Source organism: Erithacus rubecula, assembly GCF_903797595.1.
Source record: "Erithacus rubecula genome assembly, chromosome: 16".
NCBI lineage: Eukaryota > Metazoa > Chordata > Aves > Passeriformes > Muscicapidae > Erithacus > Erithacus rubecula.
Window position 1 is genome coordinate 995,051 of NC_136668.1, and position 24,511 is coordinate 1,019,561.

Sequence of the window (24,511 nt, forward strand, 5' to 3'; positions counted from 1 at the left end):
AGCCCCAGACACAGGTGCAGGAGACACCACTGAACCCAGCAGGATGCTTCATAAGTCAGAGTTCTCTCTTCCTCCCTCACATAAGAAAGAGCAGAGATCAGCAGAAAAAAAGTTGCTGGGTGTGATGTTCCTGCTCTTGCTACAATACCACAGGAGGTGGGATTTTATCCTGGTTAAAAGGGATCCTGGTGAAAGGATTTGTTGTCTTGTTAGGAAATGCTGCCCCATCCTTCCTCTGCCCCAGGATACAGACACACAGAGTGGCCACTTGTCTATGTGGACAAGCTCAAAGATGGGGAGGAAAAGTGTTTTTTCCTTGATAACCTTCCTCCCAGTAGTCTCAGCTGCTGTTTGTAAGGGCAGCAGATACCACAGCCTCAGACAAAAGTCTGCTTTTCAAGCAACGATGTCCCTTTTTATAATAAATGCTGCCAACTCCCAGAAGTGATAGCTCACAAACAGTCAGGGAGAGGACAACGGGAATGCTCTTTGAGGTGCTGTGCAGAATAGATCATCCACTGTACAGCAACAAATCAAATTTAGGGAGAAAGAATTTGGAAACAAATTACCAGCAAGATATTTCAAGCTGACAGCAATTAGGAGCAACTTAGGTCTGTCTGGTAAGAACTGTATTCCTTTTATTTCCCTGTCAATAGCAGCTACCTTATAAGATTGGTTTCTCGTTGATAATTCTGTCTGGAACAGAAACTCCTGAGTACACTTAAGTTGATAACTCACTCTTTGATCACATTTCAGTAGCAATGCTTTTCACCTTGACGACAGAATTTCTCCCTTTGGATGAAGTTTCCATGCCTAAAAACCACGTGGGTGTGGGATTTCCAGGCTCAGGGACTCGGGGCTGGGAATGGCAGGGAGATGAGCTTGGGGAAGGAGCTGCAGGGATTGAACTGCTCTGCCTCAGTTTCCCTATCCTACAACAGTACAGAAACTGTTGTAGGTGTTTGTCTTGATGGGAAGGGGATAATTAATACCTGCCACAGACACCTCCTCCTAAATGCTGAAATGTGAAGGATTGTGTTTCTCCTTTCTCACAGCTTTGTGTGCCTGGAGGAGCAGTTCAGGAGCACACAGGGAAGGGAACACGGGGAATGGGGCAGCCACAGGCTCCCCAGTGTGTGCCCTGCCCTCACCCTGGCACAGGGGCAGCTCAGGTGCAGCCCAGGTGCCAAGGGGATGGAGGGGCAGCCAGGACAGATCCCACCCTGCACACACAGAATGTTTCCCCAGCACTGGCAGGGCACTGGGCACTCCCCTCGTGCTGGCAGCGGTGCTCAGTGTGTTAATTACAGAGGGAGGTCATTAATGGCCATCAGAGGCGGGAAGGGACAGGACTCGCAGGGAGGAATGTGTTGGGGGTAGACTGGAATGCAGCAGTGCTGACATGCCCGGAGCAGGAGAGACATAAAAAGAGAGCACTAGCCTGTAATTTCCCTGCAATTTCTCCTCGGGAAGTAATGAAAGTTTACGACCAGTCGTGGCAATGCCCGTGTCTCTTTTCCAGAAAGAGGTAGATAAAAATAGTTTAAAATCACACTGAGAAAAAGAAGAATTTGACATTCCTTTGAAAACTCTTTGTGGTCAAGTGGTCCCAGCCCACTTTGGCCAAGTGCTCAGTAAGAGGGATGCCAGCTGTGGCTGACAGTCCTTTCAGCTGCCCTCATGCAAGCCGGGCCCTGCTCATCTGCTGAGCAGGGTGAGATTGGATTTGTTTAATCTTTAGAAATAAAAATGAAAAAATAGATTTAAAAAGAAATAAAATTAAAAATAGAAAATAATAAATAAAACTAAAATAAAAAAGCCTTCCCTCGGAGCCTGTGTCAGCCTTGGGACAGGTGGGCTCTTTCCTCCTGGTTTTCTCCATTGCCCCACTTGCTGCTTGGGGCTGGTTTTGACCTTGCTGAAGCCTCAAATGATCCTGCTGAGCTTTCAGGGGATGTGAAAGGGTTCGGTTTTCTGGATGCAGTGTAAGGTGCTGTCAGCATGGGATTTGTTTCCTCCACTGGATTTTGCTTTGTGTCTAACACTTGGGAATAAATTATCAGCAGGCAGGAAAGCCTTGATCCAATGATGGTTTAAATTTGTAGTTTAAGTTGTGACCCTTTAACACCCCAAATTAAAATTACTCAGTACTTGTTTTGCACTGCATCCTCCCTGGATAACAAAAGCAATCTACAATGTTATTTACTCAAGCAGTGCCTTAGAAACTAAAATCTTTTCATCTGTTCTGCACAGATATGAAATACTCGGTGATGTAACAGAACCTACATTTAAAATTAAGAGCCTTTTCCCCCTGTGCCCTTAGCTAAGCTCTCACAGTCCCACCTCTGCAGGAACGCACACTTCTTAGTCTTTACAGCATTTTCGGATCTTTCCGGATGGAAAGTGCCATAGAAATGTAAACCCTTATTAATTAAAGGCTGAAATAGATGCAGTGTGTGGAGGTCAGTGACTCATGCAGGAGGATTCTCAGGCTTCTGCTATGCATTGCCTCGGGGCGCTTTTTTGAATGTTCCCTTCTCCGGGGCTGTGAGAGTTTATTACACAAAGGCTGTGCGAACCTGGAGGTGAATGCAAACTACTCGGGCTAGGAACAGCAACCAGTGAACCCAGTTCATGCTGAGCCTTTCGGGATGGCAGCATTTCCTCTCATTACAGTTTCTGCCTGTTTTTTCCAGGCAGCACAGGCATGTGCTGTAGCGCTCCGTGCCGCAGCCCCCTGCTCCTGGCCATGCTGGCGTCACATTGCTTCTCTTTCTGGAGGGCCCAGGAGCACTTGATAATGCAGGAAGAGAGTGTTTCACTCAGCATCCAGTGGCTTCTTGATTATGAACCGGGGCATGCTTCTAGCAGAGTTTTCCTTGGAGAGGGTGGCAGTGATGGGGAGCAGCCCTGTGGCTGCAGCTTCCAGAGAACCAGCGCTGACCCCAAAGGCACTGCAGCACCAGCTGGGTCTGATCCCTGCCAGCCGTGCCAGGGAGCCCCACTGTAGCTGCAGGTGTGCTGGTAAATCCCTTCTCCTCCTGGCTGAGCCTCATTTCACCAAGGTGCGTGTTGCAGTCACAGCTGAGGCTGTACCTGCAGTCCCCCTAGAAGCACCACCAAACTGCATTTCCAGAGTCCCGAGCCGTGCACCGCCCCAGGACACTGCAATTGATTTCTGGCTGTGCACTTGCTCATTCCTAGCTGGATACTGAGAGACAATTCCAGTTCTTTCTGTATCCGAGCCCTGAAAAGGAATGGTGATGCCTCCAAGCCACACAGAGTGCTGAGAGGAGCACTGCAGAGCCCCCAGGAGCTGTGCCATAAGCATACACCAGATATTGATGCCAGACCCTCATTTTGTCACTTTGCTACATTGCTGACTCCATCATGCCCTCGAGGGAGGCAGCGTTTTGGGGTGACCCCTCCAGCAAAGCTCACTGGCTGCGAGTCCCTGCCCCGCTCCTGGCCCCTCGCTGGCAGCGCAGGGACGGGAGGTGACAGGCTGCGCCCGGGGACTGCTGCTCGCAGTCACACAGCTGCTGGCACAGCACGGCTGCCCCGGGGCTGTCCCCACAGTCCCATCAGTGACATCAGCCTGCAGAGAGCTCAACCGGCTGCTCTTTCAACCTGGAGATTCCTTCAGAGTATCTGGAGTTTTTCTTCTCTCTCGGTTCCTGCTGCCCATTCAGCTCCTCCGGCAGGACCTTCAGCTTGCCATTACAACACCCTGTATCTTTTCTGCATTCTTTTTCATCTCCTTCCTTCTCTCATCCCTCTCAATCCCTTCACCGTGTTCTGCCCCATCAGTTGTGTCTTTTAAAATGACATGAGAGGTGCAATGCTTAATTCTCGCAAATGACAAAACGAAACCACTTTAAAAAATTCCCCGAACAAAACACAAACGTTTTGAAATGGAGCACTAATGGGTGCATGGAGCAGCTAGTTCCCTTCAATAACGTTGTAACAGAAATAGAAAATCCAGTTCCAGATGAAGCACATCATTTAGACCCTGTGAACACTGGGACTGGCAGACAGTGGAGCTTCAGCAGGTGCTGTATTTTCTATAAGCCAGCCCCTTCCTACACAGCCCAGCCCAGGATTTACAGGAAAATGCAGCTCCCTGCGGTGGCTACACCCACACGGTGCCTGCAGGTGGCCCTGGCCAGGGATTGCCCTTGGGCACACACCTGAGGAGCAGGGTGAGGCTGCCAGGAGGTGAAGCCACCAGCCCTGCTCTGCTGCACCTTGGATCCTCTTGAGACCGGGAGCTTTTGCTGATTTTACACAAACAACCTCTCCACAGTGTCAGTGTGGCCACCTCGCCTCCCTCTGCCTGTCCTCCTCTCCATTTTCACCCAGTGAAAAAGGGCAAGGAAAACATGTAAAAAAACACCAGGAAAATGGGATTACAAAACCACAAACACTGTTACAGGAAGATTTGAGGTCAAGCAGCAGACTTGTAACTCCTTTTGGAAAATGCATTTGATTTCAAGCTGCCAATGACAAGGACTGGATGGGAAGTGGGAGCTACTGTTGCTGGGTGCCTGTCTGAACACCCCCTGCATTTTAGTCTTGTTGACAGAGCCCAGTACTGTGATTCAGAGAGAGCTGTTAATTAAGAGACAAAGTCCAATCTCGAGCTAGCTGGCTCTATTTTTACATAATTTTATGTTTTGTTTGCTGAGCCTTTTAACTTGCTCCATGAACCAACAGAGCTGCCAGCTGATCTTCTTCTCCCTTGACTCTTCAGTGGTGCAGTGCAGAATATATGATTCTCTACAACTCTAGACCTTCTACTTTTGAATCTGTAGGTTTAAAAATTATTTTTTATTTTAAAGTCTGACATTTTGTCCTGAAAGGATGTGAGGCACACAGAACTGCCAAATGTGGAAGCCACCACAGGAGGCCAAGACATGATATTAAAAGGAGTAATGAAAGAAAGCAAGCTATTGAAGTGTAAACTCCATTTTTACTGAGAGTATGCTACAGACAGAAATGAGTAGTTTGGATTCCTGGTGTAATTGGCACCAAATATTAATTGTTTGGTGTAAGAAGGAAGCACAACAAAGATAAAAAATCTGGGTTTTATGTGTTTCTATAGGAGAGTCTGTTGAGGCACTGAAGACCTGGGGTTTTTTAATAACCTGTATCTCAGGCAGTTCCATAATTACAGATCTCACATTCTTAAGACTAATTTCACTCACTGACAAATCTGGGCTCTTGATCCCTATTTTCTTTCTGGATTATAAAACAACAGTATTCTGCTTACTTCCTTGTCTTGGATCCCTTCCTTGGATTAAACCTGCAGGAAGGAAAAATGCAATCTAATTCGCTGCAGGACATGGTGTTCCTGCAGGAAAGGCTTGTGGGAATATGGCAAGGATGGGAAACATAGCCCTGCAAATCCCATTGAACCAGGATCTGCAGGAAAGTCCCAGTCCTGACCACAGTGGGGTCACTGTGCTGTGCCACTGACCTCGGGCCAGCCCCCTCACTCAGTTATACACCTTGAATGAATTTTCCTTGTTGCTTGCTCAATATCTCTATTTTTTGCTTAATAACAAAGGATGGAGTATGTAGATTCACATATCTCAGCAGTGCTGGCAAATGAGTCACGAAATGTATTAAATTGATTCAGTTGTCTTTATAATCCAGTACAAATGTAAGTTCTGTGGAGAGATTTGTATTAAAAACCTTCTCAAAACACTCCACAGAAAGTCCCAGAGTAATTTGTTGCAGGGTAAAAACAATCGCTCTCTCTCACAACAAGCTCACTGAGACTTTTCAAAGAAAACTTTGATATAAATTACTGCATAAAGACAAGTTTCTCCACCTGCAGACCTGCTTCTGCAGGTCAAGGCTGGGTTCCCAAAACCTTCTTCTCTTCTTAGAGGGGTTCCTGCTTGTACCCTGGGATTTCTTCTCAGCTGACATTTGGATGAAAAGAGAGACATCTGGATGAAAACAAGGCTTTTTCTAAAAGCAGCAGCTCTCAGGAAGGTGAAAATATCCAGGTTTTCAAAACAAAACAGCGATTCACAAACTCGGGGGGAACCCAGCCATAACTTTCTCTCTGCCTCCTTCAAATCCCTGCATCCATCACTTCCCCTCTCTCCAAAGCCTCTCAGTTAGGAGGACAAGGCCAGATTTCGAGTTCGAATTTGTCGATTTGATCTCAAAAGCGGCATCCTGAGAGGCTGGGTTGGGGGTGGCCGGTGGGGGGCTGTGAAGGGACGCTGACCCAGGGAGCGAGGGGGACAGGGAGCTCCTGTCCTAAAACGTGGAGGGGTTTAGGGTGCCCTGCCCAGGGCGAGGTGGGTCCAGCCCGGGGTGAGGGGGTCCCGCTGGTCCTGCCTGGGGTGAGGGGGTCCTGCCCTGTCGCGTGCCCCCGTTCTCTCCCTGCCCGGGATGAGGGGGTCCAGTCCAGTCCTGTTCTGTCCCTGTCCCTATCCCCTCCCTGCCTGGAGTGAGGGGGGGATCCTCTCTTGTCCCACCCAGAATGAGGGGGTCCGGTCCCGTCCTGTCCCCTCTCTGCCCGGGATGAGGGAGTCGGGTGGGGTCGGGTCGGGCCCGGCCCGGTCCGGTCTGATCCGGCCCTGTCCCCCGTCCCGTCCCGTCCCGTCCCGTCCCGGCCCGGCCCTGTCCCCCGTCCCGTCCCTCACCTGCGGGCGGGCGGCGCCGGCAGGGCGCGGGGGCGGGGGCGGCGCGGCGGGCGGTGCCGGGAAGAGCGGCCGGGCCGGGCGGGGAGGCGCCGGAAGAGCCCATTTCCTCCGCGGGACGGGACAAAGCGGCGGGGCCGAGCGCAGCTAGCGCCCAGTGCAGCCGGGGGCCGCACCAACCCAGCTCTGCCCGGTAAACTCGCGCCTCTCGCTCTTGGAAACTTTTGGGAGCCGGGCCGGGCCTTGCTGGGGCGGGGGTGGAGGGTGGGAGCGGAGCGGGCCGCGCGTGGGGAGGGGAAGGGAGCCGGCCGGGCCGGGCCGGGGAGGTAGCGCCGGCGGGGCCCGCGTGGAGCGGTGGCCCCGCGGTGCTCGGGGCGGCCGGGCGGTTCTGCCGGCGGAGCAGCGCGGCCCGGCCGCTCCCGGCGAAGTTTCGGTGTGCAGGCCCCTCCCCGCGCGTTCGGGGCCGCCCCGGCGCCGCTCCCGGCTGCGTGCAGGGCCGGGCCGGGAGCGCTCCGTGCCTCTGGGACCCCCAGGCTGATCTGCGAGCCCTCCTCCAGCCCCGGCCGTGCTGCTGCTCCCTGCGCGAACAGCCGGGCGCGCTCCGCCTGCCTCCGCCACGTTTTCTGACACCCAGCGTTAATCCCTTCCTGTGCTGGGAGGAGAGAGCCTCTCTTCGGTTGATAGAAAGTTATGTGCTACTTTTCCAAAACGAAAAGCGGGGAGGGCGCGTCCGCTCCTGGGCTGTATGCGAGCCCTGTGGCTGCTGCCGGGCTCACTCTCCTCTTACTATTGCTCGTTGCAGTTCTAAGCGCCTGAACTCTCAGGCTGGAAGTCCGCAGGAAAGTGCGTGCCCCAGCTGTGCTTAGTGCAGAGTCAGATGCGATCAAGGCACGGTTCCCTGCTTGTGTGCCCTTGTTTCGCCAGCGCTGCCCGGGAGGTGTCTCCTGGCGAGGGTCATCGATCGCTGCCAGCCCCATGACCGTGTCCTTAGCCCCGTTCGGAACTGTGACTGCGGGCGTGTCTGGCTGGCTGTATTGAACTAGTCTGGGAGCTCTCTGCTGCCCTGCCCCCCTTGTTTGGCTTTGTCCATTGTTTTTTGGGATGGGAGTTGTGCAGAAGGTGTTTCTGGGTGCTTCAGCCACTTGTGCTCTAGTTTCTGGTTTCCTGTGTTTCTCCTGCGCTGGGACTGGGGCGGTGGGAGAGGCTTGTTTATCTCAGTTCCTGGCTTGATTTGCGGGCACGATTGTGTTGATGAAGGTGAAAGCCCAGCTCATTTTACATTGGGTGCAGTTTTTGCTCTGTCTTGGGAAACCACGGCCACATTAAGTGTTTTGTTGTACTTACTTCACCCTTCTGAATCGAAACCTGTTGTTTAAAAGGACATACTTTGATGTTGAGTCACTGTTTGTCATTTTCAAAGGAACAGTTTCTGAAACATCAGGGGAATGTTTTGACTTTTCTCAGCGGAAACTGGCAAAGGTTTAGTAGCCTTTGTTTTTAGGAAGGCTTTGCCCTAACCTTTTCCATAACAAACAGTGTGCCTTCAGTCTTTAGGGTTTTTTTTTTTCAGCCAGCTCTAATAATAGGCCTCTGCATCGGAGATTTAAAGTTTATACAAGGTGGCCGGGGGGAGCGCAGTGGGCAGAGATTAGAAATCCCGTGCTTAAATCGATGCTTTAAAATACAAATGTAAATACTTCCCTCACAATGAATTTTCAGGCTTTGAAACATCAGCATTTCTATGCTGACATGTGTAAGGACAGACATTAATGTGCAGCTCCTTCACAAGGCTTCTGTTGGTCTGATAAAGTTAACTGGGAGATGTAATAGAAAAGTAATTTGTGTTTTTTCAGCAGCATGAATATCTTCCTTCTGCAGCTGTAAGATCGAGAAACTGATCTTGCAAAGGAATCCACATTAAGTAGAAATGTTTATGAGCTGGAAATACACTTTAGTGGGACTTCAGGCCTGTCTTGAATTTACATCTGCTGTTCCTGTTTGATTTCTAAATGATCTTTCTCACACAGAGAATTAGTTAAGATCTCAGTGTCCAAACCAGCCTGCTCATCACAGGTGGACAGGGGGGCCCACATGGCTGTGGTGCTTTTGTTTAGCACCTGCTGGGTTCTGTTTTACTGGTGACTCTCAGTTTTGCTGGACACTAAAGGAAATGTGATGAATAAAAGAGGACTGAGTGTCATTTTGTTGGGACAGGCACTCAGCATTATGATGAATCACAGACTGCTTTGGTTGAAAGGGACCTTGAATCTCACTTGGTTCCACTCTGCTGCCATGGGCAGGGACCTTCCTGCCCAAACCCTGCGCCTGCTCTGAGCCCTGTCCACCCTGGCCTGGAATGCTTCCTGCTCTGAGTGACATCGCTGAAAATTTTGTGCAGCAGAACTTCAGTGTTGAAAGCATGACCTTGAGGAGTGGGATCCGTGTCTGCTCTGGGAATTCACCCGAACTGTTCTACAGCTAGTCTGGAATAGCTCCATTCAGTGAGTTTGTAGCTCGTGCCTTGGTTAAACAGCATTGCAGCTTTAGAGAAAGTGCAGATGTTTGATAATTACTACTTTTAACTCCATACTATTTTAATCCAGCAAATGAGATTTAAAATAGAGCTACCACAAAATTGTATGCTAGCACCCTGACTAGATGAGCTGCTCTGGAAAGGCAAGCACTGAGAGTGGCCTGCTTTGTCACGGAGCAGAGCTGGGTGCAGATGGATTTATTGAGGTGCAGGAGGAATGCTGTAACTGCAACAGGAAGAGGGATCGTTCTCCTGGAGTGACTGAGGCTCCTTATCTGCTAGTCAGGGTGAGAATGGGTGTAACTGTGATTTCTGGTGTGCAGAAGGTTAGTCCAGACTCTTCTGTTGGCAAATCTGATACTTAAATATGATTCATAATACCTTGTGACTGATGGATTTAAAGAGCCAGCTACCTTTTCTCTCAATATGATTACATATTTTTGCTTGTTAATCTCAGGTGTACTACAGAAAACATCTGTTAGTCCTTTGATATCTGTTTATAAATATCTGGTGGAATTAGAGGAGTAATCTTCTCCCCTCATGCTTTGTGAAGTGATAGAAATTATTCAATACACAGATCTAAACTAACACAGTTTGCAAAGCAAAACTCTCCCCCAGTCTGACATTCCCTTCTGTTCTAATTTCTCTAATTTACAAGACAGCTAGTTGTTAATCAGTTAGATCCCAAGAGCCTCTTCTGAAAGGCTTTACATTCAGGGATCAATGCCTGTATCCTGGGCTTATCCAAAGCACTGTGGGCAGCAGGTCCAGGGCAGGGATTCTCCACCTCCACTCAGGTGAGAGCCCACCTGCAGAGCTGCCCCAGCACAGGGAGGAGCTGGAGCTGCTCAAGCCAGGCCAGAGGAGGCTCCAGGATGGGCAGAGGATGGAGCAGCTCTGCTGGGAGAGCTGGGATTGTTCACCTGGACAGGAGAAGCTTTGGGGTGACCTTAGAGCCCCTTCCAGTGCCTAAAAGAACTCCAGGAGAGTTGGAGAGGGACTTGGGACAAGGGGTGGAGGGGACAGGACACAGGGAATGGCTTCACACTGCCTAGTGTGTGATGGGATATTGGGAAAAAATCTTGGCTATGAGGGTGGGCAGGGCTGGCACAGGTGCCCAGAGCAGCTGTGGCTGCCCCTGGATCCCTGGCAGTGCCCAAGGCCAGGCTGGACATTGGGGCTGGAGCAGCCTGGGACAGTGGGAGGTGTCCCTGCCATGGCAGGGGTGGAATGAGTTGAGCTTTAAGATCCCTTCCAACCCAAACCATTCTGTGATAAACTCAGGGATGGCAAAAGCAAACATGAAGCCAGCTGTAGCTAAAGGAATAACCATTACCAAGGCAGAGAGTGGAACAGTGCCTGTGAAGCCCAGCTGGAGGCCAGCTGCTTCTCTGACAGCTCAGTTTTAGTGCATGGAGTGGCACAAGGACAGAGGAGTGTGGATGTTACAGCCCAAGAGTGAGTGAAACTCCTGGCAGTGAGGGGCTGCAGAGCAGGCAGGGAGCTGGCACCAGTGTGGCAGGTAGGATTGCACTGGACATAAAGTGATATCTCAGCTTGTGGTGTGCTGTTTTTCCCAAAGAACACTCAGTTTCTCAGCAATCAGTGCCCTATTATGGAATAGATCTGCATATGACTATGTGCTTAAGAGGAATTCCTGTATGGAGCTGATGTGGAGCAAATGAGATTTTGGTACAAATTAGGGTAGAAGAGGCACCTTTGGTGCACCCTGTTCTCAAGCAGCTTTCAATAGCTAGTTTAAGGAGACTGCAACTAATGACCTTGGTAGGTGGGTAAGTGCTGAAGGGTCAGGAGAAGAAAAAATAATGTTTTTTGTTAAATGAAATAACTGAGGGTAGGTTGTAGGTCCCACAGTTCTGTTATTGCCGTTGTTCAGCAGAAGGTCAAGAGGGCATTTAGGTAAATATGAAGTTTGTGGCTTTTCATCTAAGCCAGTTAGGGTCACTGTTACCAGGAACATGTGGCCTTGATGGCTTCTGTGGTTTTCTGTGCTCCACCTTCCCCAAGGGCTCAAACTTTTCATTCCTTTTATTCTAGGCACTTGTAGAGGTGATATCTATGCAGATCTAAGGCTCTAGGGGGGTAGATTCTTTTTCTATATCTTCCTCTGGTTGATACAACCTGAGCACAGAGGACCCACTTAAATAAATGGTCTGCACAAGGGCTGCACTAGCAACGTAGCTTTACAGAGCCACAAAGGTCAGTTGAATTTTTCATGTAAACAGGGCTGAGCTGTGTGCCTATAAAATGGTGTTTAACCTGTATAACACTGAGCAGGTCAGTATTCATCTTAGCAAAGTGCTCTTGAGATCTCCAGCTGAAGCTGTAGGTGGGTAAATGGTTTTTTTAATTGACTGGAATATTGAATTCAGAGCCAGCATTGTTGAACAGCAGAGGACAGAGCTGTGGTGTGCTCAGAAGCAAGAAGGTGAAAGTGGGTGTGAGTGCAGCTAATCAAGATGTACAAGCTGCCAGTTTTTGCCCTCTTTCTTGCAAGTATGTCCTTGTAATGTATGCTTGTAAAAGTAATCTCTTCTAGCATGACTTAAAGACCTGGAGAGTCTTGCTGCTCAAGAGTTGCTCCTGGTCCTGTGTAATTCATGATGGGCTGTGGATGTGTGTGCAAGTGACACATCTCATAATAACTTCACTTACAAGCGTACAGTTCATTCCAATCAGTACTTGATGTCCAGGTGTTTTGGAGTCTAAGCATCCTGAAACTTCAATTATTTATTAATTTCAAAGGTGAGAAGTTGAACAATGAGGTGTAAGTGGTGCACAGAGGGTTTGGTGTGTTCTGGTTGTCACAGCTGAGAGGTCTGTCCTGCCATGACCCTCATCAGGAGGTTTTGGTTGTACTGGTCCCATCAACTTTTTATTAGTCTAGCCCTTGTTTGAGCCCCTGAGCTACAAGGCCTTCACTTGGTCTTGGCTGAGTTGTTACCAGCAACTGAAGGAGGGAATAAAGCAGGAGCTGTGCTTGTTGCACTCTTGAGCAGTGTCCTCTGGCACTTTGGTGCCTGTGAGGAGTGATGGATGCTCTGGGATGGGGTTTGGTGTCTCCTTCTAGTTCTCTAGTCATAATTACCAACCCCTGCCACTTCTCTTTTTACTGATCCCTACAATCATTTATCATGATTAATCTTCCCTCCCTTATATCCTCCCCCACCTTTTCCTGGGTGATGGCAGCGTGTAAAGCTATTCCTAACAGGGAAAGCAACAGGCAGTAAAAGCAATAGAACCATGAGAGAAGAGCAAACAAGCAGCATTGCTTCCCTGAGGTTCTCTGCCAAGGAGCAGCAGTTCAGGAGCTTCCTGAGGCAGGAGCTGGAGCTTGGACTGGCTGATCTGCAGATGTGCCTGGTGGCCACAGTGCCAGTGCTGGCAGGAGCCCACATGGCCACTGGCTCTGGCAGTGCTGGCTGCAGGTGCACACCAGCTCTCCCATCATCGTGTTCAGCTGGGGACTTCATGGCTTTTAAACTGAGAAACCTTGTGAGCCAAACAACTTCATACAAGCTACAAGTAAAATGAAAGATATTGAGTATTTTTTGAGTGAAATGCAGGGATCTGGTTTGGCTCTGTGAGAGGCTCTGGAGTGGTTTAAATTTTGGTACAAAGTATAGCTTTGTAGTTCCTGCCACTTCCACTCTTTGGAAGATGTGGTTAATTAGAAAGCACTGCCCTTGTAGCTGGAAATACATTTCCTAATAACGTGAAACAGTGTGTCCCGAAAGTGGAGCTGTGGGGAAGGCTTTTTGGGCAGTGGGCACAGCCTGTGTTTGCTACTCCATGATACTTCACTGATGGTGGAGTCCTCAGTCACAACCCTCTGACTTTGTAGGAGTACACAGAAAAGGGCAGTGTGATTTGAGAGGGGGTTTTTCCCCTCTCTCCTAGCTGGAGGTTAGGGAGAAAAAATAATTACATAAAATCCAATAAGAGCAGCACAAAAAATAAAAAAGCTAGAGGATTTATTTGTAGCAAAACAGAATAATGCAGATTAGTTATATAGGGTTCAAAGCTTATAACCTCAAGGAGAAAAAGTTAATTTCTGGTCTTTATGCATCAGTACTTCAGTGTCAGGTGTTCTAAGCTGGTTTACTTAGTTTACAGAATTGGTTAAGACAATTTGAATATGATTATTTGATTAACAGAGTATTATTGTGGGCCTAGGGAAAAAGTCAATGGCTGTCAGTGAAAGATGCAGTGTTCAGCAGAACCAGAGGCGAAGTGCTGGTGCAAAGCCAATGAAACAGGATTTTTTTAGCTCATCTGGTTTTTGTTCTGTAGGTTTGTCATGTTTCCTGTTGCTGGGGGTGAAAAGAAGGGGTGGAGAGAAAATAATGTGTTTTTAATCAGATGTGAGTTGGTTTCTACTTAGTAAATGTCTGTGTTACTATATTTAAACCATTTTTTTGCCCCCCCCATGAAGACCATCCATGCAATGACTACTTTTTTTTTAAACGTGGTTCCTGTTGCTTTTATGGAATGTGGGTGGGACAGTGATTTTCTTTTTTTTTTTTTTTTTTTTTTTAAACAGATGTTGCTTTAATTGGTCATCTCTCTGTGAAGGCAGGGACTGGAAAGGGTTCCTGCCCAGGCAGGTCATGCTTAGCTCTGACTCCACGTACCCTGGTGCACCCTTAGCAAGTTTGTACTTGACAGAAGGTGCTTATGGCTGTGCAGGAACCCTGGGAAGCATCAACAATTCATCACACCGCTGTGTTTCCATTGTTCCTTGCTTTGCTCTTCTGGAGAAGCTGTGAAGTTCAGCAGTCAGTGTGCTGGTGTTGGTGCCTGCAGCCTTGAGGAGCTGGGGTGTCAGAGCATCCTGCCTTTGTGCAGGCACTGAGAGGTGCCTCACGCCTCCAAACCCCTCTTTTTTAGGGGGTTTGTTTTGGTGAATTCCCTCCTTCCCTCCCAATCTCAGAGCTGCAAGTTGGGAGTTGTCTGAGGGTGTGTGGTGATGGTGCAATTCTTCTGGGAGAGGAACTCATTGTTTATAGCTGAGAGATGTTGCTGAAGGATAAAGTGAAAATTTCAGCCTCATCACCTGTGGGGTTTGTTACTATTTTCTTTTTAAAAACTGCTTTGTAATTTTTAGCTAAGACTGACAGAGTGTTCCTGAATCAAAGTGGAGTACTGCAAAAGAACTTCTGAAGGAGTTTTCGTAGGAAACTTAGAAAACATTTTCCTTTGAAGAAGTCATGTTCTCTTTTTGCCTCAGTGGGTGCTTCTAGTAGGTTTTGCAAAAGGAGAAAACTGGAGAACTTCTTCCATTCTTAGAGCACAGAAGTTTTTGGTTTTTGTTATTTAGTCCTTAGTTGCTGCTATGTTGAGCATGCAACTGAGAAAGAAGATGGTATTTAGTCTCTGATAATGCAAGGCTGTCAATTTGCTCCATGTGTTAAGGAAATTTTCAACCCCCTAATTACAGGGAGTCTTTTTTTTTTTTTTTTTTTTTTTTCCCCTCCAAAACACGTGTTGGCTCCAACAGCTCCAGTATTTGTGGACTCGTGACAGTTTCAAATTGCTAATGAAGGTCTAGATTTCAAAGATGTGGTCAGCTAAAAGCACTGAAGGGTATTGCATAACAACATATCAATTTAGGAATGAAAATGCAGTTTGAGAGGGGTCAGATTCTGGTTATTTCTGACTCTTTAGCATAAACAGCATTTTTTATTGCAGGTTTAGTGCTGAAGAAGATCAGAACAAAAATCCCCAGGTTTTCTTTTCCCTTTATTGCCAGCCATCAGTGAGATTTTTGCAGGCTAAGCAAGAATCAATTTTGCAGCTGTGGCAAATTGTTCTGCCAGCTGATAAAGTAGACTAATTTATAACAACCTTTTTCTTATTTAATGTTTAGTTGTGGCAAAAATTATCTTGTTAAAAGGTTGCCCCTTTTTGCATTCATTGTTTACTTAAGGTTGGTGATTGGAACCTGTTTTGGCATAGTTTGGCATTTGAAGAGCCATACACAGCCTGGTTATTATATCTGCACTGACTGTGTGTCCTTAGGGTCTGAAACGTGTGCTGTGGTTCAGAGAGTGCCAGAAAGCTGTTCTTTAATTCTTCTCAAGCATTTTAGGGAAGCTTCACAGAGTTTCCTGCCTCAAGAGTAGGAAGAATCACTGAGTTTGGAAGGGCTCTTGGTAGTTAAACTCAGGTGGTCCAGCAGATGCACAAGTCCCTCCTGGGTTCTGAATCCTGTCTCCAGGCTGAACCCCCTTGTTGTGCTTGTGTGAGCCTGCAGATTCAGTGTGAGAGATGTGACTGAGAAAGGGCTGGGCTGGGTTTGGGAGGTTGAAGTTGCCATCGTTGCAGGGGTAAGCTCATGAGAAATGTTGCTGTTTGCTTAAAATGCAGGTGTGGTGTCCTGCATAGGCAGAGCCTCACAGTGCTGACCACAGAGCACTAAATAGAGCAGTTACAGACCTGCTAGTGATTAGTTCTGATTTGGGAAATTACCTTTCACAGTGTTAGTGCAGGTCTGCAGCATAAAATGCACAAACATGCATGGGAAGGCAGAGTGAGTGGTTATTATTCATAAAGTGATAGCTTGCTGGTCATGACACATCTTTTTTTTTTTTTTTCCAAATAAGAGGTTTTGCAGCCAAAACATAAAAAATTAATCTTAGTTATAGAGCAGACTGTCTGTTTTAGAGCATGAGTGTATTCTAAAGCACTCTTGATACCCTGTCAGTATTCTTTATGGAGCTGGGATCATGCGTGAGTTTTGGAAACTGAAAACTGCAGAAATGAGTTGGAAGTTTGTTGGGATGTACCAGGCTATCCATCTGAACAGTTAAGTGGGTGTAAGTCTGAGTTTGGCTCCTGTATTCCTTTGGGATGTCATCCATGAACTGGAGCCTTGGTGTGACATAAATAAGTCTCTAATTGCTCGTGCTGCCTGTGATCTGTCTTCCATGCAGCTCCCTTCTAGATCCTTTGTAGTAAAACAGTTCTGTCAGAGAGGAAGGGATCAGAGCTGAACACTTGCATAACTGGAGGCAAGTAGCTGCTGCTGGAGCCAGCATCTCCCAAGCAAACATCACATTTGCCTTTGTGGAATCTCTGCTGAGGTCCCAGGACCAGCAGGGTGAAGCTGCTTGTGCAGAGTGTGCCTTCATCCCCTGAGCAGCAGCTGGGCCTGAATGAAGGAGTGAAAACTGGAGTGACAGAGCACCTTCCTGATTCTGCTGAAGATGAGTGGCTCAAATGCCCAGCACTGTGACAGTCTGGAAGCTGCTAGGAGATAGCACAGAGTGCTGGGGGGAGAGTGAGGCATCTTCAGCTGGTGCTGTGCCCTGTGCCCAGTGCTGTGTGATGCTGAGCTGGGCTCTGCTGCCACGGGGAAAAGGTGAGGCTGCTCACCTTCTGTGAGCAAAAACCCTGTGGCTGCTGGCTCTGCTGGGAGACACCCACACGGGAGAGAAAACAGGAATTTCATGGATTTTTGGAGGGACCCTGGATTAGGTTTCATCTCTTAATTGAGTAGCAAGGTCTAGGTGAGTGGAGAATAAAGAAGCATTTGTTTCTGGCTGTGTCAGGCTGTGTGATGAGTGTTTCACATGCCTCTGTGGGTTTCCTCTACAAGAGCTGCAGAGAAAAAATTATGAAAGCAGATTAAGAGACCTGGAACTGGGATGGCACTGGTAAGAAACAGGCTTATCAGAACCTGAATGTTGTCTTTTTTGTTGAGTGGTTACTGCAATTTGTGGGGAAAAAACCCCAAAACAAAAGGTGTAGCAAAGTTGAATATAGTTGAGTGGAGGGAAATTCCATCAAGGAAAATATGGTCATTGGTTTCTACAGTTTCATTCAGTGAAGTTATTTCCCACATATTTTTCAATGATTTGTGTAGATACCACACTTGAAAGTTTAGTAAAATGAAAACCAAGGGTTTGGGATGAGGTGAAGATGGTCTTACCTTGATACCAGGCTTGGACATAGCTTGTGTATCTATTCACACTCAGAATTTGGAGGCACTCCAAAGTTTGCTAACACAGCCACAGGCTGTCCATCCCACCTTTGTCATCAAGACCTGTCTCATAAGACAGCTTCAACTCCAGCTCATCCTGTACATACAAACAGGAGCTTTGCCACAATGTAACACCTGAGTTTGTGTTAATATTTCAGGCTGTGAAATTCCAGCAGTAAGGATTTCTAATGAGGTACTACATGGGTGGCATTTATGGGACAAGATTTGGTAGCTGAGCAGATGGAATGTGAGGTTGAAGGCTATGTTAGAGGAGGATGACTGTGGTTTTAGTTGATTATACTTGATGTTAAATAAAAACAGCTTAAATAAAACCTGCTTAAATCCTCTTTGGAAAGCATCACATACACCAGATATCCTTGACTTGCAGCTATTTGGCTGCTGAGTGTTGCCATTATTTGTGGAATGGGGCAGAGAAATTAATTTGGAGACTGTGAAGGGAAAGAATGAAACTTTTTATTTTATGGATGCTCTTAGTTATATGAAAACCAGTTTTGAATTGTCAGTGGGCCATATGAAGCCCCAGCATGTGAGCTGAGTCTTATTGAAGTGTGCCTTAATCTCTTTGAAACCAAAACTGTTCAGAAGGTTTGCATTAATGGTGTGTGTTAGATACCCAGCTCCTGAAGAGCTTTGATCTCTTGTCTGCTGTCTTCAGCAGGGGTCAGGGATCCCTGCTGCTTGTCAGGTGGGTTGGGTATTTGGGTAACAAGCCAAAGGATTCCATTTGGAACAAGGGCTCTGGTTCTTTTTCTGTCTGGAAGATAAACCTGGCTCATTGTGTTGTGAATCCCACCCTGCTCCATCTCCAGGACCAGGGTGATAAAGTCATTGTGCAGTACATAGTAATTAGAGGCAGTTTGGAAGCATGGTAGGAGACCAGATCATCATTCAAAATGAGTAAGATTATTTAAAGACATAGGGGAGAAAGAAGCTGCTAAAGCCTGCAGTGACTTACCTCTTACTGCTCCACAGAATGGGGAGTAGCAGCAAGGGTGTTCAGCTGGAGAAAGCCCTCCCAGGTATAAAATGCTCCTGTGCCATGTTCTGTGTCAGGTATTTTGGCTGGCGCAGTGCTGGAATTCAGCATGTGGTCTATTGTGCCTGGCCAGGTCAGCTTCTCTGTGCCAGTCAGACCATTCCTTGAATACCGGCCTCCCTGGGAAAAACCAAGAAATCAGTGAGTGCAGCTAAAAGCTTTTAGAAAGCAGCTTGGCAGGAGAGTTAAAATGTGAAAACTGACAGCAGATGTCATGTTAAAGGCTTTTCAGGTAGCAAGAGATGTGGGGCTGAAGCACAGGAGGTGGGCAGTTATATTTTGTTGTGTAACCCAAAGAGGCTTACCCTTGCTGGGAGGTGGGGTGGCTGCAGGATGGTTTGGTACAGGGGGAATGGACTCACTCAGTAGTGTCTGAGATACAGCCAGCAGTGCCTTAGGGTTTATGTGTGGGAGTGCAGCCTGGAAAAACAGGACCCTGAGCACTTAGGCCTTTTGTGATTTTTGGGGTGCAGAGCTCACTATTCGAATTGTGCTGCACAGGCTTTTGGAAAAGCCTTGGTGCCTTCAGGGCACTTCTGCAAAGCAGCTGCCGAGCTGCATTCCTATGCTTGCCAATGTCTAAAAACTATTTGCATGCCAGTATGATGGGAGTAGGTATCTGAAATGATTCCTAAAACCTTGAATTACCAGTTTTGAAAGCACTCAGACCTTCAGTTGTGGCTTTTGGAAGGAGCACTGTGTGCACATCACTCTTGATGTGTTGCTGGCAGCCCCAGCAGCTCAGACATCCTTCTGCTCATCCTTCTCTCCAAGCAGGGCTGGGGCCTGCTCTGGGGGACACTTCAGAAGAAGAGCTCATCTCCTTGCTGCTCACTCCCTGTGCAGTCCTACCTCCTCCATCAGGACAGGAGCCTGGAAAGGGAATTTTAGTTCCCAGCTTACTCTGAGCCTGAGCTCCCTGCAGTGGCTCAGGCCATCAGGTCTGTGCCAGCCTGGGTCTGTTTGGGCAGGGAGAGGAGCAGTAGAGTGCCTGCTGTGTCTGGTTGAAGCAGGATGGAGATTTGTCCTTAATTTTTAGCTGTAGATGAGATCTTGACTGTAGAAAGTAAGAGAGAGTAGTCCAGGGATGACTCTGCTTGCAGATCAGTGGCTGGAACAGAGCTCTAAAAGTGGCTTCTTTAAACTCTTGTGCTTTCCCTGCCCTCATGTCCTTGCCAGTGCACTGAGCCCCAGTAAGACACTGGAATGACAATTGAAATCTCTGTTGCAATAATGAGCACCATCACAAACAGGAAAATAACCCAGAGGGTTTGCAATTACTGTACTGGGCTGGTTGGTGGTTGAGGCTTCTGGTGTCTGAGCATCCGATGTGTGGGGAGGGCATTCCTGCTGCCTGCAGGAGCTCTGCTTGGTGCTCAGTTTGCAGTGGCTGCTGCTTCAGCTTGGCTGTGGCATCCAACCCTGTGCTCCCCCTGCAGTGGCTTTGCCAAGGGTGCCAGCTGATGGTGCCATCTCCCCTTGCCATAGTGGTGTCTGTGGTGGCATGGTGAGCCAGATGGGCATCTCAGCCCACCTTGCAGAAATGGATTTCTTCCCTCTAGCCAAATCTGTCCTTCCCCATCTGGTTAATCGCTCAGGCGTGGGGAAAGCTGTGCCAGTACGGAGGGGGTGTGATGTGCAAACGGGAATGAGTTCCTGGAGGGGTGTGGGAGGATGAACATTGGTCTTTAAGCAGCTTTTCTGCTGCTTATGAAACCACAGGCTGGGCAACCACAACTCCCTGTGCAGTGGTGTCGTTCTATATTTTCCTGCACTTGAGATTCAGCGCCGCTCACTCTTCTGCCATGTGGTCCATGCTGCTCTGTCCTTGAAATTTATGGGGCTGGGGCGTGGAGAACCTGTTCCTGTGTCAGTGGGGCTGTCCCAGCTGTCAGACCAGTGCTGCCCTGCTCTGCAGGTGGGCCCCTCTTTCCCTGCAGGTGTTGGAGTGACTGCAGTGGGCTTGTGGTGTGCTCTCCAGGAGCCATGGAGCCACTCTGCTTCAATATCCCACAATGTGATTTGCTACCTGTTCCTATATTTGCATGCACTGAGGGCGAGCTTGAGCAGTCACAGGGAAAAGGCAAGTTCCAGGGCTGGGGGGAATCACAGCCATGCCATAGCACAGCCCTGGCAGCTGTCCTTTTATCCCCAAACCCATCTCACCCATGTGGTGGTAACCTATAGCCTGTTCCTGTATTCTCCACAAGTATTTAATTGAACAAACGTATTTATTGCAATGTACAAATGATATCCAAGCCATTGCTGCCAAACAGGCTATTTGATATCAAGCTTTGCTTTTTAGATAAATTTCAACAGCACAGCTACTAAGTGGTTTTATAGACCATTACTTTTGGCCAATTCATGAGCTATCACACTAACGTGTTTTCAGATGAATTGCCTTTGTTATCCTACTAATACAATTAATGTATCTTCTCGTGGTTACCTCGTCCTGTACATTGTTTTTGCAAGAGGTGGAACAGCATTGACTACACAGAAAAAGCCTTTCTTTAGAAACCTGTTGGGCTTTTCAGAGCCCTGGCTTTGTTTCTCAGAAACCACAAAGGCTGTCAGTGTATTTTTCTTGGCTTCTTACGTAAAAAGCATTTGTAAGTAAGAGAATAAACCTGTGAAATTCCTTGTGGAGGGTGGGAAGCTACCTGGGGGTGAAGGGCGTTTCACATCATGCCCTGTGCCAGCATCTGGGCTGTGGTACAAGCCAGGGGGTGGGTGAAATAAAAAGGAGGTGATTGAGAGAGGAGGTTAATGAGTGACTTCAGTGCTTAGTGGTCCCTGTCAGAGGCAGGGCAGGACAGGAGGTGACTACCTTCCAGCCTCCTGTGGCTCCCTGGGGGCTCTGGAGCTGGGAGTCTCCACCTGTACCTGCTGCTTTTTCAGTGCAAGCCATCAGAGGGGTTACACCTATGCCAGCATCCATCAGGCTCTTTCCAGTCTCTTGTCTCTTTTTAAGCTTTCAGCTTTTAAAGTTTTTTTTTCTCCCAGCAGCGTGGCCACTTGGAGCATGGGTGTAGTGGAGAGCTGAATGCAGCTGTGTGGATATTCCTGCCTTGCACCTTGTAAAGTTGTACTTCAGTGTGTCAGCTTTGGTCAGCAGGGCTGGAGTGAGTTCTTAATCTCTGCTCTGGTGGTGTGAGAGCCCTGGGATGGCAGGAGAGCAGCCCTGAGCCAGGTGATGCTGAGCCCTGGCTGAGCTCCTCCAGTGCCCCAGAGCTTTTGTCCTTCCCTGGAAACAAGCAGTCGCTCCTGAGCACAATTAGCTGCTGGGGTCAGGAGAGAGCAGTCGGTTGTTGGTACGTGCTGTAAACATTGTTGGTTACCAAAATTAGTGCCTTGCCTCCTGCTTTTTTAAAAATAACGGGATGTTGTGCTCGTCTGGCAGCCTGGGGACATCTGGTGCTGTCAGAGCAATGTGGCTGCTGAGATGCTGTGCAGGCAATGCCCTGGCCAGGGGAAGATTAAAAATACCAGCTAATAAGCTTTAAAATTACCTCAACAGTAGGTGTTCAGGAAGATGAGTGAACAGAGATTTAGGAAATATATTTCTCTTCCTGACTTTTTTTAAAAATAAGTTACAAATGCAGATTTAGTCTAATCTTGAATTTTGAGGTCAGCCCAAAGCAGGAAGAGCTAAAATCTATTACTATCTATCACTTCTGTCTGAAGTGATATGGATTGGTTTTATGGATCTGTAATACTTTAAATCCATTTTTTAATGGAATTATTGTTCAGTTTATTATTTTGTTGTAATGTGCAGCATCATGGTGTTAATCCAGCGATTTGTTGTAGTTCTTTATTTTTAGTTCTATTTTTTCAGACTGCTGGTCTCAACAGCAGATCTATTTTAGTAGTTTCACTCAACTTTTCCCAGAAGTATGTTTGCTGTTCTGTTGGGATGTTGATATAAAACTGTAACGGGAAGGAACGGCTCAGTGACAGCTTTGAACAGATCTCTTCATGCAAATCTGCTTTTCCCTCCTATGCAAATGCTGAGGAGAAGTGTAATAGATATGTAAGCTGTTAAGCATGAACCAGCTGGATTTTCTGGCTTTGTGAGGCTCATATTCACTCTTTTACCTTTGTGCTCCCCAAAGGTGAACTGAGGGAAGGGGGAGGGTGCATGGCTTGGGTTAAACCTGGCTCCTGTTTTGGCAGAACCTTTGGTGAGGGAGCTGAGGACAGGGCAGCACTCCAGAGATGCTGAGTCTAGGGGTTCTCTTCTGCTCCCTCACACCCTGGGCTGTCTGAGCTCTCCTCTGGGACACAGGAGAGCTGGCTCTGGAATGGAGGGGGTGCAAATTGGGAAGGGGGCACCCAGCTTCATGGGTGAGATGTCCCCACTACCTGTGGTCCTTCTTCATTGCTGGGGGACTACCAGTGAGTAGCACAGGCACTGCTCATCTTGTCATTGCTCTGACAAAACAGTGCAGTAGGTTTGTGGGGGGGTTTATTTGCTTCTGGTTTTATTTTCTAACCAAAGTGTACAGGTAGTATCTGTATGTTGTCATAACACTTTGTCAAACTCTCACCATTTGAATCAAAGCTGATGCTTCTGGAGATGCTGTAACTTTCACTTACTCTGAGTGGATGCTTTGTGTTTAACAGGCATTTTAATTTATTTTTAAGGTGCATTAACAATAATTAACATGTAGCTCTTTTGTTCTGGCAGAAATGACTGCTGTCACTGCAGCCAACGTGAACTTCAAATGGGACCCCAAGAGCCTGGAGATAAGGACACTGGCAGTGGAAAGGCTGCTCGAGCCTCTTGTTACACAGGTAGGAAAAAGATGGGGCAGAATAAACATGGCTGCCTGTTTTGATGTTTTATTTTAATTAGGTCACAGAGCTTAAATTCTAGGTGTAAAACACTGTGAACTAAAAATAAAGTTTACAAGCAGTTTCTCTGCTCGGTTTCATTGGAGCAGTCACTGGCAGTGAGTCCAGGGAGACTGTGCTGCTTCAGCACCTGATTAGACACAGTAGTTACTAACATGCATTTCTGCACTTCTGATTGAAATAGTGTTCTGTGCCTACACTTTGTGCTGGATTTGTGAATAAAAGCTCCTTTCTGTGTGGTGTGTATGCCCCAGTGGAAAGCTCTGAAGAGCAAGGGAAGGCTGCAGTAACTCTTGTAAATGGGAGCTGTGTGTATTGGGTGTTCTAAAAATTCTTGGAAGAGACTTTCTAGGAGGCCTGGAAGAGAAGGTGCACAGGAGACATTTTACTTGTCAACACTGTTTTCCTGGAATGTGAAATGTCTAAAATGACAAAATGAGCTGGACACAATCCCTCCTAAGTACAGACAGGAATGATCAAGTTTTGTTTTCAGTATTATTCCCTTTAGTCACCAAGCCGCTGTCTTTACCTGCCACTTGTTTCCTCTGGATCCTCAGGTGGGCAGTTGGATGATGAGGCTTTTTAACTGAAGTTATTGATGAAGTCTTTGCTTAAGAGAAATTGTCCTAATTTGGCAAACTTAACCAAGCAAAGGACCTTTCACAAAGTGCAGTGTTCACAGGACCTTTTTCACCAGGTGCAGTGTCTGTAATTTGCTCCTCAAGGAATAAGCACAACAGGCTGTACTAGCAATCCCCAGTTTTCTGAATGATGTGAGTGGCAAAATACAGAGAGGGAACTGGAGGAAATTGCCTTGTTGCAGCTTGTTCTTTTGTAGAACACTGGGAGTTCCCAGTACAAATGCTCCCCATTAACCAACCATGATATTCCCAACTGAAGACTTTCCCTCTCTGCAGCAGCCAGCTGGGAAGATGGATTCAGCTCTGAGGACCTTTATGTCAGCAGTCCTTGGGCTTTCCAGAGCAGTAATTTTTTTAGTGTTGTAATTTAATGTCCCTCTGAAGTAGCTTTGTGTGCATTTTCGAGGCTTTCCAAAAAGGAGAGGAAAGAATGAGGCAAGTGGAAGAGTGTGTGTGGATTTTATGACATGCCTCTGTTGGATGGAAGGGGATGGATGCTGATCCTGAGCTCAGGGAGTACCTGGGAGGTATCCTGGCCTTGGGTGATGAGAGTTTGTCTATGACACAGAGCTTGTAAATATTTGTTGATCGCAGAATGATTGTGAGAGTTCAGTTGGGTTTTGTTTTTTTTTTTGTTTTGTTTTGTTTGTGGGGTTTTTTTTTTTTTTTTTTTTTTTTTTTGTTTTGGTTTTTTTTTTTTTTTTTTTTTTTTTGTGGGTTTTTTTTGGGTTTTTTTTTTTAGGGAAATAATGAACTATC

The 24,511-nt window shown here is 47.4% G+C and overlaps 1 protein-coding gene across 1 annotated transcript in view; it reads left to right on the plus strand.

Annotated features, from left to right (window-relative positions):
* Positions 1-6,711: 6,711 nt before the first annotated feature.
* CTNNA1 (catenin alpha 1) overlaps positions 6,712-24,511 on the plus strand; it is a 121,115-nt gene continuing 103,315 nt past the window's right edge. The window contains exons 1-2 of the mRNA XM_079319755.1: positions 6,712-6,855; positions 22,945-23,051. Coding sequence (XP_079175881.1) covers positions 22,947-23,051 — 105 coding nt within the window. The 5' untranslated portion in view covers positions 6,712-6,855; positions 22,945-22,946. The remainder of the gene's footprint in view (positions 6,856-22,944; positions 23,052-24,511) is intronic.